General features: G+C 35.2%; 1 protein-coding gene across 1 annotated transcript in view; it reads right to left on the bottom strand.

Annotated features, from left to right (window-relative positions):
• The window catches only part of ttv (exostosin glycosyltransferase 1 ttv), a 70752-nt gene extending 52153 nt beyond the window's left edge, over window positions 1–18599 (bottom strand). Inside the window, exon 1 of the mRNA XM_068291054.1 lies at window positions 17416–18599. Within this exon, the coding sequence (XP_068147155.1) occupies window positions 17416–18236 (821 nt within the window). The 5' untranslated portion in view covers window positions 18237–18599. The remainder of the gene's footprint in view (window positions 1–17415) is intronic.
• Window positions 18600–18860: the final 261 nt, after the last annotated feature.

Here is an 18860-nt window from a genome sequence, read left to right as displayed (position 1 = left end):
CAAATTCTATACTTTAAATCTGGCGAATTCAAAGTTACCTCTTAGTTGAGATGGTAAAAAATGTTTAAAAACTAAATAGATACTTTCTTATCTCAACTAAACGTGAATCTCAAAGATTTGTAAGACAATTTTCGTTGCTTTGGATTACTTAATGCCAACTGGGTTAAAGTTGACGAAAGCAATGCCTTTATTTTATTAATAAAATGTTCATTTGGTATCACAAAATACGCTCTCTAGCTATAGAGATTTCTAGATTTCCAAATTTTCAAATATTAATAGGCATACACATGTTTATTTATGTATAATTAGCTTAATTAATACAGCTGGCACAAATCATAGAATTGTGATAGTAGCTAAAAACTCTTTATAAATAAACTTTATCTCAACACTTTATTTTTAGAAACTTTTGATGTCTTTCATCGGGCCAACTAAATTATGTTGGGAAATGAAATATATACGTTCTGAGGTTTATTTAAAATTTAAAAAATTGCAGCTGTAGGTTTTAAAATTATAAACAAAAACCATAGACCATATGTATTATGGTTTATTAACAATTAATAAATATTAATTTATAGGGACCCTAAATAATGTTGTAAACGAACTTGACAAACAAAACTATAGATAGAAAGATAACACTTAATTTAAAAAATAAAAAAAAGCAAGTAAAATTGCAACATTTACCAGACGTTTACTCGATTGATCAAGCAAGTAAAGACAATTTTCCCCTTGTGTCCAATGGATATGGATAGAGTGATGACTTTTGCAAAATGAAGACCCCAGAGCGAACTTAAAGCAAGTCAATTAAATATTAAAAGGGCCAGGTATAAATTGTTTTTGGTGCGCGGTTAACACACACAACTGGCCGACAGTTGTTGCCGCCTTTAGCTGGCCTGTCAAAGTGAAATTTATTAAAACGAAATGCTTTTAATTAAAAAAGAACCATCAACAAAGATGTATATACGATACATATAGATACATTTATATATACCTGTATATGAAGTCAAATGACAACTGAAAAAATGTGCAAACCGAATCGTGTTAAAAGTATATTAATTATGAAAACGATAAAACCGAGCCACAGTGAACCAAATTGAACCGGAATTCAGAGGACATTCCCTCAATTGAAGGCAATTTGGGTGCATTGAACTCGCAATCAAGCAAAGCGGGAAAAACATTTGTTCTGTGTTTGCTTAACAAAACATAACAAAAAAAAAAAAAAAAAAAGAAAATTCTGACGATGATGATGAAAACGAAAACCATAATAATGAGGAAAGAGGGAATGGAAATGGGACTGGGGACTAGGCAGAGTCGGAAACCGAGGAAGGGAGCTTGGTTGGGAGGTAAAACCATCAGCGTTTAGCATCAGGTTTCAAAGTGCGAAATGTTCACTGCTCGCTAAAAAATTAAATATTCAAATATAGCCAGAGATGCAATGCATGTAGAAAGAAGACTGAGAATGGAGGAGGCTTTACCAGGCGTTTAGCTAAAGCACTCGAACCAAAGAGGGACAACAGTTACACCACATCCACACACATATAAATTCAGGCATATGTCGGTGGTACGGATGACAAAAATGTCAATATCGAAATGGAACTTACTGTTTGGGGATTTAACTTTGGCTTAGAAGAGTTGCCATTTCTTTCATTGAAATATTGAAATTTGTCCAAGTTAAAGGAGCAAAAATGATAATTAAAAGATTTCCCATTAAGGATGATTACAAATTATCAAACAGCAAAGAACAGAAAGTTTCAAAGTTACCTTACTTATTCAATTTTCAATAATCGTTCTGCTTAATATTTTTAAAAATTTTTTTTGTCTTACACACTCAGAGTGTATAAATTTTGGAAAATTTCCCGGATAAGCATTTACTTTGCATTCCTCTATTTATGAGTAAACATTCAATCCCATAACACGGCCATAAATAGAATAATTCTAAGAATTTATGATTCATTTGTAAACATTTCAAAAAAACCAAAAAAAAACACATGCTCACAACATAAAACAGTTTTCTATTTGGTTTTAGGCTGGCAGATTTTTTGAGTTTAATCAGATAACAAAATCGTCAAATTTGTCGGGGGCAATCATTTGGTTGAGCTGAGACGCGTCTGCAGTTCGCAGAGTTTATGCCTGGGAAACTAGTGCAGTTAAAAGCCCAACGGGCGCTTTGCCCGACTGGGTCGGATCGGGGATGTATGTGAAGTTTATGAGCGTGTATATAAAATGTGGGTGAGGAGGGTGTAAAAGCAAATGCCATGTTGTTATGGGGCTCTGTGCGTCTGTGTGTGTGTGTGTGTGTGTGTGTTGGTTGTTGAAGTGTAATCAGCGGCACGGCGGCAATTACTGCAGGCATACATACATATGTGCAAGTTAAGAGTTGAGTTGTCCTCCTTCTACATTCCGCATTCCCACATCATCTTCATGTTCTTCCTACTCATAAAAGTCAGCAACAACACAATTTGCTGCACTGAGCAGATTTAACACATTCAAATGATACAAAAAAAAACTCTTTTTGGATCTTTCCTGTTGTGAATTGGGCATTGGGTTATGTGGAAAACTTTGATGCTAATGCTCTCCTAGGTCTAAGCATTATTTCATATGCATAGTTTTAATGAAGTTTAAACTGGGTGGGGTAAAATGGTGGCAAATATTAATTTTAGTATGGCTACTTTAAAGTTGAACTTTTTCTGAGCCTATCATCAATGAAACCTTTTCTTAAACTTATTAATGACATTAATTTATCAACACCATTTTTAAATTTTCCGTTTTTCCAAAAGGCAATTTCATTATAGGATATCTCTTTCATGAAAAGTCAACTAAACAAAACTAATTAATTTTGAGTTTAAACGTTTTAATGAATAAATCAAGTTTTGTTTGAAAAATTTGCAATTTCATCTTATTAACAGTTGATGCCTTTCCTTTTCTTTGGAGTTTCGCCTTACCACTTTCTTTCCTTCGTTCTTTCAATTTTTTACCTTCTTTTTATACATTGATTTTAATATGTTTTCTGCAAAACGATTGACTGCTAATATCGATAACGAAAGACAAACATGAAGGAGGCAAAGTTTTGTCGTTGGCATGAAAAGCTATTCAATTTTTATTAAATAACTTCATGCATGCCAAATATTTGGGAAAAGTCGTTTCGTTTAAGCATCGGGTTGCCTAACCCACTTTCTCCTCCATTTGCCTTCCCCCACAACACTTGAGATGCTGCAGGAGCTGGTGCTGTCGTTCAGCGATTGCTCTGTCAATAGCAGCAGCATCAGTAGTCGCTGAAGAAGTAGGAGGAAATGGAGGAACAACATCTGGCTGGGGCAACTATGTGAAGGGTTGTGAGGATATGGATGTAGGTAAACGATTTTTATTGATGGCGGGGCCAGGCACCAAATCGCATATTATCGCCTCATGTTGCCTGAGTGTCAGAATCAGACCAGAAGCGAGAATCGGGGCCATGGCCTGGCATTGATCATTAATCTTTGCAAGCTGCCAACGTGTGCGCCTTTTTCGGACTTCAATTGCCGTTTGCACCACCCAGTCACCCGACCACCCAGTCAGCCAACCAGCCTTTCCAGCCATTCGAGTCGAGTCAAGTCGAGTTGAGAGTGTGTGCATTAAATGGCGGATGGAGTCCATTAGAAAACTATTGAAGCACATTTTGTCGATTGCAGCCAAAGCCAACTCCAAAAAAAAAAAAAGAAATTCAAACGCCTCCTTCTTGACAGGAAGTGGCAGCTGCCACAATTGAATACCAACTATTGAAAGGTATTGCCTTGTCGAATGCTTAACGAGTTCACTTGAAAACTGTTTTCGATGCAACTAATAAAGAAGATAATAATACCAACTAAATGTTGAACATGGGAAAATCTATGGCTAAGTTAATAGAAGAGACTTTTAATCGTACTTTAAAATTTATTTCCTATTTTTTTTAACAATAATGATCACTTTAAGAGCGAAAAATATAATGAATTCAGCTAAAAATATGCAAAATTCTTAAATTTATTGAGTGTAAAAGTTTCCTTCTTCAATTGCTTTCTCTCATGGCACTAAATGACAGAAAAAGGTTCAACCGCAAAAATACTGAACTTTCGGTACTAAGGTAATACTTCTAAATGTAACCAGTTTATAGAAGACTCCAAGGACGTAGTAGGAAAAAATTAGAGTACGGACGTAAAAGTGTTTGCCAAACACATAAAAATTAATGCTTTTATGTGGCTTATTTTTTTTTTTTTTTTCCTTTGCTCCATGGTTTGTTCTTTTGCCATTTTTCCCCCTTTCTTCACTAGATTTTTTTTTTTGTGTTTTGTTTAATTATCCACATGAAAAGTCCTTTAGAAATGCCATAAGGCAAAAAGAAAAAAAAAAAAAAAAAAAAACAAGTGAAAAAGAGCAAGAAAAATGTTCCACAACAACGAAAATGAAATCAAATTAACAGTAAAATAAAATAAAAGCAAAAATGCGTTAAAAATGTGAAGGAGGAGTTGAATGTCCATCCAAAGTGAGCGTCAAGTGCCAAAATGAAGCCAACTTTGAAGGAGAGATACACAAAAAACCAAAAAAATATAAAAAAAGACACAAAGCACGGGTTTCGCTAGACGAAAGCGAGGAAAATGAAGGAAAAGTGAGCAAATTTCTGGTGGCGTTGAAATTTTAAGTGCAAAAAAAGCAGAGCAACAGAAAAGTCTAAAAAGCAGAGGAACAAATAAAATAAAATGGGTTTCGAGAGTTGAATTGAAAGGGAATGTTAAAACGGACCAAAAAAAAAAAAAAAAAACCAAAAAAGTTGGCAAAATCATTCTCCTAAAATAAACCGTAGTTGCTGCTATCGTATTTAATGATATTTTATATGTATTTATATACTATGTGTATATATATTTGTTTATATGTATCTAGAAAATTCTATTAATTTGGCTAATTGAACTCCTGACCTACTCTTTGGCATTTCAATATCAAAAGCCAACTGAAAAAGGTTCAAATTCAAATAAACCAAACAGTTAAGTACAAGCAATTCGTAGTTGACTACACTAACTGTTAGGATATATTTATTTTCACGTAAAGTTTAATCTGAACTTATACATTTGCCAAAAGTGACCCAAAGCTATGATCAGAGATAAGTAGGAGTATAAAAGACATAATAAGAAGAATAATAAGAAGGATATTAAATTGACCTAGTTAAGGTAGAAATAACCGAGTTTAATTCGAAAGAGCTTTACCATCATCTAATGTAGGGCATTGCGAAGTCAACCTCACATTGATTTTTACCATAGACTACATTCTCTTTTATTTTATTTTATTCCTTTCTAACCATATTGACAAAGAGATATTTATTTTTGTGTGGTGGAAATTTTCGGTAGCTTTGCAGTTCATTTGCTAACCAAAATAAAAACTGAACTCAAAGGCTAAATAGAAGCGAAAGGAGAACGAAGAAGGCACCAAGAAGGAAACTTAATTAAATCAAATATATGTATGTATGTGGATGTTAGCTTTTTAATTTGATTACATCCCTTTTGCCAGTCCACCACAATCCACACCGCAGAGGCCACCTTTTACCTCCCCTTCTAGCCTTCCATATGGCTTATGTTCATTTGTTGAGCAAAAAACAAAAAGAACAACAACAACAGCAGCAACAAAAAATGAAAGAAAACGCAAAAAGTAAATTCAATTAAAAAGCGCTTTTCAAATATTCATTATGCCTGCTTGCTTCTTAGTTTTTTCTGGGCTCTTATTTTTTTGTTCTTTTGTCTGTATGCTGTTAATTAGCAGCACCCACAAAAGTATGCTGAGGTTCTTTTTTTTTTGGCATATGCCCTTTTTATGTAGAGTTCGTCGTTCTGTGAATTCTGTTATGCATGCTGATAATAATAATAATAATAAAAATAATAATAATCATATCAAGCCAGCCAAGGACCAAAGGAATAAAACTTGCCAAATGACACAGCACCATCCGCACCATACCCTGTCTCTCTCACTCTCTCTATCTTGGTGTATGTCTGTGTGCCTGCCTTCATCTTTACCTCACTCTTCCTATTCGCCCTACACTTAAGAAAAAGACACAGCTTCCGAGTTGTTTTATGAGCAAAGTTCTTGCTCAAAAAACCACTTGAAATTTGTTGTTGGTTTTCTGTTCTTGTTGTTGTTGTTGTTGCTGCTGCCACAATGGCAATGTCTCTGTCTTCTGCTCTGGCATGATGAAGTGTCATGAAATTTAATCAATTTATTTGAAACGTGCGACGGCAAGGCGTTTTTTCCACCATAAATAACATTTGCCACCAAAAACTACAAAAAAAAAAAAAAAAAAAACAACAACAAAACCCAAAAACAAAAAAAAGTAGGTACAGATATGAAAGGAGAACTCTACAAAATTTGTTACACAGTGCAAAAGTGCCAAAGTAAATAACAAACAATGAAAATGCAATAACAACAACGACGAGATGTCGACGAGTGAGTGAGAAAAATAAAAACCCGTATAGAAAAGCAAAAGAACAAAACGAAAAAAAAAAATTTGCTATACCAAATAAAGTTTCATTGTTTAGCAACGGAAACAACCGCACACCACAAAACCCACACAACGATATAAACACACACGCACGGGCACACACACACATGCACGCACTCATCTTTGGATTTTACTTTGTATTTGTATGTGAAAAGCGAAAGAAAATACATTTATTATATCCCAACGAATTTCGAATCCTCTAAATGGCATTATGATATTTCATCCTTTTCGGAAGCGCGTGCTTATTTCAATGTTCATTTTCAGGGAATCTGCTATCCCTTGTTTTTATATTGGGTACAATTCTATTGCATTTGGTTGTGAGAGCAACAGTCCATAATCCTTAAGGCTATACAATTTTTTAATAGGTCGCTGTTCCGGTTCCAATTTTTTCAGATTTGATTTGATAATAGAATGATCTAGCTCATTCTCTTGCTTTAATCACAGTGCTATAAGGACCAACCAAATCTAATGTTCTCTAAGCAGACTACATAAGATGAATAACATTATGTGTATTGCATAATAGGCATAAGCGGATGCAGAGATTTGAATTAAAGGAAACTTTGCCCCAAAAAGTATGCAATAGGCTGAACATTTGTGAGCTTCTTCATATCTTTAAAGAAGGCACTACTATATTTAAAAGAAACGTTATCTGTTTATTCGGTTTGCTATATTATTTAGTTTTTGCAATAAAAAATCGCAGAGGTTAACTCAATGAATTTCTTATAGAAAAGCTATCCAATCAGAGTTCGTTTATAAAATGGGTTGTTTAGATGTTTTGTCCACCCGTTTCTAAATATCTATATATATACATTTTTTTTTGTTCAACTCCGAAACCTTCAAGGCTGCTTTTCCTTACTCCTAACGATAAGTACAAGTATTTGCCAGGCATACGCTTAAAACCCTCCAAAAAACAACAACAAACAAGTGTTCAAGTTTCAACAAAAAGAAGAGAAAATAAACGAAAAGAACGAGAAAGTAAGAAAAATCCTTTGCAAACTTCATCTCGCCACGCACACGTACACCAAGGAGAAGGATGAGAGTCAGAACCATAACCAGAAGGACTCCTACCGCCAACGTGCATGCCTATTTGTTACTACCTCGTATTCCCTCCTTTTCCTCCACCCACTAGTAGCCATAGTCGTACCACATTGGCCTGGAGGAACGTTTTACGCCATTATTGTTGGCATAACTCGGCACAGAACGTTTATAAATTTATTGTTTTCTACAACGCGTGTATGCGCTGTTCAAGTGTTGCTGCGTGTTTTTGGCAACAAATTTGTTCGACACGAAGCCAGAGAGAAACAGAGACAAGGACAACAAGAAAGACAGAGACAGAGTAAAAAAAGTATAGTCAAGCGTTGGCTTTGGGCCACTCAACTCGTTGCGGTGACGCATTTTATCATAATTACATTAACACGCCCCATTCCATACCAGAATTTAAGACCAACGAAAAAAAAAAAAAAAAAAAAAAAACTCTCATAAATTTCAAGAACCAAAAAGCCAACACCTAAATAAAGGCAACAATACAACGCCAACAAGCTTTAAACGCCTAAATGTATGCAAACAATATAATGAAAACTCTTTAATTTTCAAGCTGAATGCATAAATGTGAATGTATGTACGTTTGTATACCTCTGAGTGTAATGAAAAAAGGGGAAACCAACAAAAAATTAATGCACTGCACTGTGAGTGCAACATCTGTGAGTGGCATATGCCTTACTTGTTGTTTTTACTGCTGTTATTTTAGTTGTGACACATATTATTTCGAGCATGATTCCCACTAGTGATGGGATTTATTCGAATTTGTGGCGGTTTGTCCAATTTTACTATATGAAAATCTACTAAAAACCACTTTAGGACTATTTCGCTTTTCTTTAATGGTATTTGTTAGAAGCCATTCAGTAGAACTAAAATTTGTTGCTATTTGACATAAGAACATAGAAATACAAACAATGACAAATCCTTTTCTGGCGAACTACACTTTGATAGAAAATATTAAATGAACATGACTTCTCAACCTCTTGACTTTGCCTTAAAGCCGTGGCTGACCTTATAATCCAAGAGCATCCAGCATCCAATAGCATAGTTAATTAATTACATCAAAAGACAATCTCCACACGCTTCATTGGATCGAACTTAAAATTAATTATTTTCAATGGAAGTTTATTTGCAATTGTTTTCTTAGAAGAACTTTAAAAGAATATTTCTTGATATCCGAAACAGATATAAGTCAATATTCAAATTATTTGGAATAATAATTTTGATTAAATAGCTTTTGGCCATTAAAAAACAAAGCAATCTGTGATAACATTATTATTAAGTAGAATAAAAATAAATAATTCTTATCATAATCTTCAAGAATTTTGAGTACTTTGCACATTCATCTTTAAAAAAAAATCCTAAGTAAAATATCTTAAAGTATGTACCTCATCTTAGCCCTTTTATTTTTGTAGATCCTTAAATTGGTCTTAACAGTTAAATAATTACTTTGGAAAATAATTCATAGCATACTTTCTTGCTTGCAACTTTAAAAATAAATTCTGCAATGAGTATCAAGAATTCCATCAATCGTAATGAATCTTTCGCATATTTTGCGCTTCATTCTTTCTTTTAAAATACATTTTTTTGCCCTTTTGTTGCTGGCAAAATTCATTTCGCGCCATATGAGCATTTAGCACGGACACAAACCACAAACCAAGAGGCCCGAAAGCAACAGCAGTTGGCCAAGTCAAGCCAACTGAAAACACCACCAAACCAACATACACACACGCACACACACAAACACATAGGCATAATTAAAAAATATTTTGCAGCCAGCGGTCAACAGAGAGAGAGAAAGTCAGAAGAGTAGAGAGTGAAGTAGGTAAAAGCCGAGGCCAGCGCATATTTAGGCCAAATATGTGAACTGGCAAACTGGCAAACATCCTGCAATCTGCCAAGCATTCCCTGCCACCTTCTCCACCCTTTCACGTTTCTCCTCCCTCATTTAACCATGACTCATTACAAAATTAAATTACAATTAAATTTTATTTTATTTCATTATAATTTCTTTTTCTACCATTTTATCTTCATTACCAGCATCCAAAATGTTGGTACAATAATAATTGTGGTACTCGGTGGTTGCTGGTGGATGGCACTGGCTGCTCGTTGTTTTTGGCGGTTACACTAGCCTCCTCCACTCGGCACCACTCAATTAAGTGCAATTGAATTATAATTTACTGGCACACAATACAAATGTGGATGCGGCTTGTGGCTATTTTTGCTAAATCAAGAACTAAACCAAAATAATGGGAGACGGTGAAAGAGAGTGGGGGAAAACTTTGTTGCCACACTAACTCACAAAATATGTCGAGCCGGAGGAATGTTAATTGAGTTGCATAACTTTTCAAAGGGAATCTTAAGCCAAATGGTTTGCCGAAATGTTAGAAATTCACATGCCAAATTGAATTGGTTAAGACTTATTGTGCAAGAAGAATTAAACAAACATATTTTGGTTACAATAACAAATTCTTGCAAACGAAGTGGTTAGTTAATACTAACAAAAAGTAAGTCGGCAGAAATACATACATACATCATATTTCGGTAATGCAAAAAGGCAAGAAAAGCAGATATTTTAAAGTTATTTTCGTCATGAAACAACCAATTTGTAATGAAAAACAAGTCTGAAATTTAATCCATTAAAAAGTTATTGTAGTTAAATAATAATCAGAAGTAGTCCTATTAAAAATGGCTCAACTAAACAAAATTGTTGTTAATCCAACATTTTATTTAACCTTGACATAACGCACTAAACAAAGAAAAGCAAATATCAACTTAATTGCAAGACTACCTATCGATTTACTGTCCTTTTATTTCCCTTTAATTTTCACATTCAAGTGACTGCTCATGCACATAAATCTTCTTGGCCCTCAGCCATTGAACTTGGATTTAAAACAAAAAGGCCTTTAAAAATGAATTAGCTTTCAGTATATATGTATATTCTTGAAAAATCTCTATGCCTGCAAATGGATTCCCCCATTTTGAATGGAAGCCAAAAACTACATTCAGTCTATGTGGCTTCCTGCTGCTTAAGTATTCTAAAGCCTCATCAATCGTTTTCGGCCAAATAGACTTGAAGTGTGTGTTTCGCTTTTGCTCCTTTTTGTTTTTGCTTCTTGTATTCTTCTTTTATGATCCATTTATTGCCGCATTGGTTTTGTGAAGTTAATTTGCCGGCGCTTTGGTTGCCATATAAAAGAAAGAACAACAAAAAAAATCGAAGAAATTATTTATGATGCCGTCTTCATGCGATTTTTTATGGACTTTTATTTGGCAGCGTTTTCGTTTCGCGTCTGACGACCTTAAAATTTGAATCTACATAGCTATATACATATGTATGTATATATGTAGTTTAAGGAATGACGTCGTCTGCACAAAATTGTCAGCTAACTGAAATTTGAGCCAATTTAGCAACAGTTTTCGGCGAAAATTGTTTGCAGGAAACGCGCGCTCCTTATGATAACCCAGCTCAGCAGACACTTTCCCCTCGGCTCCTTCATCGCATCTCATTTTCAGCGTGTCAGTCAACTCATTGATAATGAGTTTCTTGCTTAAATGGCTGGAGAATGGGGAGAAGTCTGTTTCAACTTAGAAGGAGGCACTTTTAGAGAACACTTTTCTGGTCCGTCGCCCCCAAGAAGAACTCGGAACCGGCACGTGCCGTCAATAAAGAAGCACGAAATCGCAAAAACTGCTTGAGCCGCTTACACGTCATAAGTAAGGAAAAAAGAGAGGAAAAAAATAAATAATAAAGAACAGAAAGAAAAAAAAATAAATAAAAAAATAAACAGTCAAGCTTTGACTCTAGCTTGGGTTGATGGCAGGAAAAGCAGATAAGGTTACACACTACTCTATACTTATACTTACAAATACATATACAAATATATATATACAGACAAGTTGGCCTCTCGCCATCAGTTCAGAAAACTCAGAAACGAAGCCTATAATCAATTCTTTCAAAGCGTTTCAAATGCCCATAAAAATAGCGTTTCAGTTTACACATAATTTAGTAAGTGAAAGGCTGGGAGAAAGCGAAAATGGGAAATGGGATCAATAAATTTAAACTTAGATGAGTCTACTTAAGTCACTTTGAAGCACAGATTTAAGAGCGGATGATTGAGTAAAACTCCTTTTCATTTGCAAATCCTCAAAATAGGCAAAATAAAACGATTGTCCAATCTTGTGAGCTGCTTCAAAATGAAAAAAAAATAATATTCCAGCCAATTATGATTCGTTCTTGTTATTCCATCAATTAAACGTCATAACGTCTAGACTTCGGAGCCTCTTAAAAGACAGTAAAAAGTGTCTGAGACTAACCGGAAATCGTAAAAAAAACTATTATTAGCCTCATTATCATTTTATTTATTCAAATGTTTTCTTACATGGGCTCAATGACGATGAATTTAAAATCTAGAATATTTTTTTGTATTTATGCAAAGGCAATGTAAGTTTTTCTATATGTATATCTAAATAAATTCGCAATTTAAAAGCCAACATCCGTAAAATCATAATGTAGCCATATATTTTGGTGAATAAAAATATGAATTATTATTAGGAGTCCTTGTAAAAACAAAAACCTCTTTAACCAACGAAAGTCGAGATTGTTGTTATTGAAAGAAATAAAACTTATATTGTTTTTAATTGTTTAACAAACTTAATAATGACTTAATGCCAATTGGAATACATACCTACTTATTCGCTTACACAGATTAGGCTACAACAATTTTTTCCCTTAAATTTTCTAAATGAAGGGAAAAAAAATGAACTCTATTGCAGACACAAAATGAAAGCTAAACCCAAAACCGCAACGAATTGATTTCAGCAATTTTGTAGCCAAAAAGCGCAAAAATGTTTTCCTGTAAAATAGCAATTGCAATTTGCCATTGGTGGAAATAGAATCGAGTGAAGTGAAATGGTGTAGAGTGTCGGAAAATGGGGGATTAGGGAGGAGGATGGAGGCGATCTACGCACAACATGCAGCGAAAGTAAACCCGAAATACCCTTTTTAACATTTTTAGCCCACACCTCACACAGTTTCCTCCCTTCATGCTTCAGCCCTAGGTCCAGAGACAACACATGCAATGCTGCATTCTAGACCAAAATCCCAAAAGCAATATACAACTGGTAGACCAATCAAAAGGATAGATGGACTATTGGACAGATGGATGGATGGCATTCACTGGATGGAAAAATAGATGAAGAATTATTTTGTATGTGCATGTAACACACGTGTGCGTGTGTGTGTGTTTTTCTGTTTGGATATAGTCTATCAAAATCATTAAATGAGGTTTTTGTCACTTTAAACAGAAATAATATAACCCCTTGAACAAGAAGGCAAAAATGAAAAGGATTTTGCTACATTCTGCTCTTTCCTTATTCGATTTCCGACATGAAAACTAACTGAAGCAAGGCAAGAATATGGATACATAACCATATCAAAAGCATATGAACTTCTTGTGTCATAAACAAAGATATGAAAAGTTAATAAACAGCAAAGAACGTGCAATGTCACCTGGGAAACGGTTTCAATGCGCTGAGAAGAACTTTCCCTCTCTCATTCTCTCTAGCACCGTCTACTAAAAAGAATACTAGAAAAAAAGGGAAAGTTTTGTTTCATTTTTTCCTTCTTTCGTCTAGGTCGATTTTATTGCCTGGGGGACGGCATGAAAATTGTCGCTAAATTGTTTTATTTATGTTCTGTTGAATCATTTTACAACAAGGTCTTAAAAATGTTTTTGGTTTTTTTGTTTGAGCAAATAAAAATTTTATATACTTTAAATGTTTGCTTAAATTATAGTTGAATAAAGAAATATGATAAGAAATGATTCTTTCATTTGCAAATTCTTAGGTTATAAGAAAATTACTGACTTAGATCGTGGTAGCGACTTGGTATATTAAAGAAGAATAAAGAAAGTGTTTTCCCGACCTTTTAAAATATCTCAATATGATCACTATTACTAGACGAGTCGACCTAGCTACATATATGCCGTCAATCTGTCCATATGTCTGTCGGTTTGCATAAACAGAAACTGTTAAAGCTAATCTCAGAAGCGCCCTAACCAGAATAGTAACTTTTGAGGTAAATCCTACATGCATAACAGTCTAAAGATTATATAAAATTTAGAATTTTTGCCTGAAAACAAAAATTTTTAACTTTTCTTTTGAGAAAACAAGTTTTGAGTCCATGAAGAACCAATTTCCCGGATAGACTTGGTAAACTTTATTGTGACACAGAAGACCCCAAGCAGCACCTTTAGTGATTTTAGAGTATATTAGTTACTCCTTTGGGTTCACACACTGCGACTAACAAATTTTAGTCCTGCTCTGTCTAATCATAAAAACGTAAACAAAAATTGTCGAAAGCATATACATAGCTAAAATGAAAATTATTGGTTGAACTTGAATGTCATTGGAATGACATTTTTCGGTTAAACGTTTCAAGCCAAAGAAATTTGAATTGCTTAGCCACTTTTTATGTCTCATCTTAGCTGAATAGACTCTAGGTTCTTAGAAAGAAAGGAGAGATCAGATGATTTCCACAGATCTATAAGTGACTTTAATGTATGTATGTATACAATTCGATGTCAACTTACACGTTGTTTCCGTTTCTCACATTAATTAAAAATTTTATTCATAAACTGATAAGAGCAAGAGAGAAAGAGAGAGAAGAGCGAGGTTGTGAGATGATGATGACCTCATGGCCAATTGATAATCAATCTTTAAATATGCTTTAAGCAGACAGAAAAATTGAATTTAAACTTAACTTGTGGCAGGTTGAACCTGTCTTTAGCTTTAAAGGCATGCGGAAGAATAAAAAAAAAAAAAAGAATAAATGAAATGTCCAAAAATAAAAATATATATTTGTATGTGTGTATTCTTTAAATGCCAATTGCAGACTTGTGTCCAGACCCCCCAACGAACCGAGCAGTATTCCCAACCGCAGATTAACTCACAATTCTGTCGTTCTCTTTTTCTCTATCTCTCTCTCTCGTTCTTCACTTGCACTGTCTCTTTTACTCGTGGCACACATGTGAGAGTTGAAGGAATGAGCAATTAAATGCGAAAGGAAAAACTTTTCAACATTTCGTAGAGAGAAAACGAGGGAGAGAGAGGGAGCTTATACACAAAGGACCTACTGGGGCAACTATGTATGTAAATGGACAGACTGGGGCTTTCCTTTTGGCCAGAACTCACTTTTGCTCCTCATCCTTGGGGTGTTTGTGGGCATAATTGTAAAGTGGCCCGGCATGTGTCGTTGCTTTCCCTTTTAATTGTGGGGTTCACATCTCTCTTCACCGTCAACAAACAGAAGTAATTTCCCCTCTTCATCCATCCAACCTTCCATCCATCCATCCAACCAACCATCTATCCTGCGTGTGTTTGTGTGTGTTATTAACAACTTTAACATCACTTTGAGGTAGCCTTAAATGTGTTTCCACTTCTGTTTATTGTTATTTTTCCCTAGTTGTTTAATACCAACAGCTAGGCTAGACTAGACCAAATAACAACATAGTCGAGAATATATTAGCACCTCTAGAAATAAGCTTTATACATGACTCTTTCACCTTGGGTATACAGAGAGTCGAGTCTTATGTCTCAATTTGCAATTCACCGTTTAATCTTGGTCAACATCTCCCCAAGGATGCCATCAAAATGCATTTAACTTGAACTACACGCACACACAAAACACACACAAACACACACCCATATACAAACAACTACCCACACATTTTCATTAAAAATATGTGAATTCTATTAACAAGATGGCTTCATTTCCAACTAAATTGCTTCAATGACAGATTGTTAAGTGCTGTAGCGCAATTCACTTAATGAAGAAAACGTATGTATGTATGTATGTATATAGAAAAGTTGTGGGAATTTCCATTCGATATCAGTTCAGTTTTCCGTTTCTTTCGCCTCGAGTAAAAATCAATTTAAAATTAGAGCATACAATGAGCTCATGCAGGAGGAGGTGGTCAACAACGAAACCATTTTTTTTTTTGTTGTCGCCACGTGGACAGACAGGTGAAAAACTCCGACCTAACGATCCTACACACACACGCACACAAACACATACAAACACACCCAAACAAAGGTCATATGAGCCTGTTGTTGAATCGAATTTCATGTCAAAAGAAGCCTCATTCGTGTCGCCCTCATCCTTCCACATCTGTAGAAGTTAGTAGAAAGGAGGCCAGGCCCGCCCGGGCTAGGGCAAACAACAATAAAGCAAAGACAAACAAAAGAAGAGTAAAATAGAGTCATACATAGATAGATAGAAAGAAGGGGACAAGGTCCTGCAACAGTGTATATGCATATGTATGTAATATACACGAAGGACATGATGAATGTGACGCGTCGTTGCTAGACAATTTTTCAATTTGAATGGAGTGGGCGCCGGGTCTGGGCTGGGAGGTAGACCCCTATAGAACTGGAAATATCAACGGAGGGAATACAGGTTTTTGATTTCAATTGGATTCTTTTTTTCTCCTATATTCTGTTGTTGTTGTTGTTGTTTTCCGTTGTTTTGTTTTCAATATCATGGAGACGCAACCTGCAATTTGCCAACTGACTGAACCAGGCAAAAAAAATATAAAACAGAAATTGCTTGCCAGGAACTGCTGCGGGGAAATTGTAAGCTTCAAATTGTATTAGCAATTTAGTTCCGATAGAGATGTTTAAAAGCCAAAAAACAAAAAGTCAATATTTTTGGTGTTTGGTGTGTGTCTAAAAATTTCTTCTCTCTTCCTGTAGATTCTGTTTTTTAGGTCAGTTTAAAGTGAACAAACATTTAAACTAAACTAGGTTACTAAATACATAAAAAATATGCATTTTCAGTAGGTTATTAAAGAGATTCGAAATGACATTCCCAGCCGGAAAGCGTCCGGAAACGACATACATAAGTAAGTCGTTTTGTGTTTATGAGTTTAACGAGATACAATTTGCACGATTTATAATGATAATTAATGAGATTCCCATTTGAATCATGTCGATAATGAATCAGCAGCTCTTATCAGCTCTTATTAGACGAACACTAACATAAACAATGCTACAAAGACGTTCAAATGTTTCTAAAACCAATTTAAATAGGCTCAACATTTAATTAAATCTCATATTTATTTGGCAAAAAGACAAACTAATTGGGCCTGCTCCAAATTTTTGATACCCAATTAATTAGTCGAAACTGAAATTGATATCTTCTTTTGCTTTCGTTTCGAAATACAAAACAAATGTTTTGCTTAATTTTCTTTAACTTTATCAGCATTTTATTCATATAAAAAATAATTGAAAATTCAATTAAATGATTTAAAATAAATTGATATACTGTTACTTAAAATGAGCTTCAGTAAACATCTAGGTTCAGCTTTTAAGGCGGGTAAAGTTGGTCATTTAAAAAAAAAAGAACCGGTTTTATTAATTTAATAGGTAAAAAAGTGTTTGTGGAAGGAAAAACACCTCTTTACATTCTCCTGGGATTATCCGCCACTGACTTAGTTACAATAATGACTTTAAATTAACACGTTGTAACTTATCAGGGTAAAGAATTTAAAGAGCTACTATTCGTTCTCTAATTATTTTAATTAAATTTATTCCATACCTAAAAGTTTTAAGTTCAATACATTTTCGGCAAATTTTCTAATTAAACTTACTTTTTTTAAGGAATTTAATTTTTGTATCCTGGACTTATTATAATTTAATAAAATACCTTTTCCAGTATTTTTTAATTTGCTTAACAAATTAATTGATTAACAATGATTGATTTTAAATTGCTATGAAATTCCGTCGAAGAATTTAATATGTACGGAAAACCAAGTCGCAAACACACAAAAAATTAACATAAATGAAATATAATATAATAATAATAATTATTGCATCGAAAAACTCACCGTTTGCCCTTGAAGGCCAGCAAATATTTCTTGTTGGCTGGAAAATTGTTGGATTGCACTGAACCTGTGGCGCCGGCACGTAATGGAAACTGTTTGTGAAACAGCGGAATGCTGACATCAAAGCCAGGACGCAGCTGGAGCACACTCATGCTGGCCTTGGCCAAGATGGCCTCGCCGGCATCGAAACCCAACGAATGTTCCGCATAATCTGGCCAAGTGCCGGAATATAAATTAAATATGATATGATTGCGACCATTATTCCAATGAGGCAGACGCGCCAAACGTGATGGCACATTTCGTACATAGTCCTCAGAAAGAGAATCACGATCCAAGGTATCGATGGCCAGCACAAAGAGACAGGCAATCGAGGGATCTGTAGTATAATAGCGAGACTCCTGAATGGCAGTGAGTATCTTTTGATAGTTGGCCGATGTGGGCGGAGCAGCGCCCAGGGAATTCAACGGCTCCGGCGGGTATACATAGACAAGGAATTGTTCGAAGCATTTTGTAAAATCGAAACAGGTCTCCATGCGGCAGGTTAACGCTGCATTGGATCCACGCTTCGATTGGGATGGGAACTGGAACTGTTGAAGGCTGCTACTCCCATTGTTGCTGCTACTTATCGGTTCGAGTTCTAGGTGGGTTAAAGAGCTGGGCAACTGGGCATAATTGGGCTGCATTCCGCCGCCATCCTTGGCCGATTCGTGTTGGGCTCGACGCGGTCGATGTGGCGATACTTTCAGGCGATAGCCACCGAAATAGGCATAGGCCAGGAAGGCGCAGGAGACAAAGACAAGAATATAGCGCTTCTTGGCCTGCATCTTTGAACCGAGACTTGTGAGCTAATACTGCTCCACTTGTGCTGTGATTGGTATTATTTAATTTTTTGATTTTATTATTATTAGATTTATATTTTTATTTTTTGGCGGTGGAGGTGGTGGTGCGGTGCGGAGAGCGGGGGAAGTCGCGGCGCGGTACAAATTTCTAGTTTCTAGACATTGTTTTTTGTCTGCTTTGTTTACGGTCGCCATTGGCCGCCCTTAAACACACGTCAGAGAACATCGAAGTCGACATTTTTCACTTGTTTTTTAATTACATGTTACATTTAAATTCATACTTTTTTGTTTTTCTTTATTTTGGTATGTTTTATAAACACAAATAGTTGCCGGACACTAAATCGAAAACATTCTGGCAACACTCAACATAAACCACACAAAAATGTACTAGCGCCTTGCGGTCATTTTTCAACACTGCTCTGGCTGAGCTGCCCACTATGAACTATGTCGTTTCAGAGCGTGCGAACGTTAGTTTGAAATAGCAAAAACTAAATTTTGAATTAATTTTTATTTTACTTTCAGACACTCGCACTTAACTTGCATTGTATACTTTGCATTAAGATGGCCTTCTAAAACTGACGATACCCGCGTGTGTACGTTGTCGCGCGC

The sequence above is a fragment of the Drosophila tropicalis genome, unplaced genomic scaffold, assembly GCF_018151085.1.
Source record: "Drosophila tropicalis isolate 14030-0801.00 unplaced genomic scaffold, ASM1815108v1 contig_593, whole genome shotgun sequence".
NCBI lineage: Eukaryota > Metazoa > Arthropoda > Insecta > Diptera > Drosophilidae > Drosophila > Drosophila tropicalis.
Note: the sequence above shows the minus strand (reverse complement) of the source record. Positions and strands in the feature narration are given on the sequence as shown.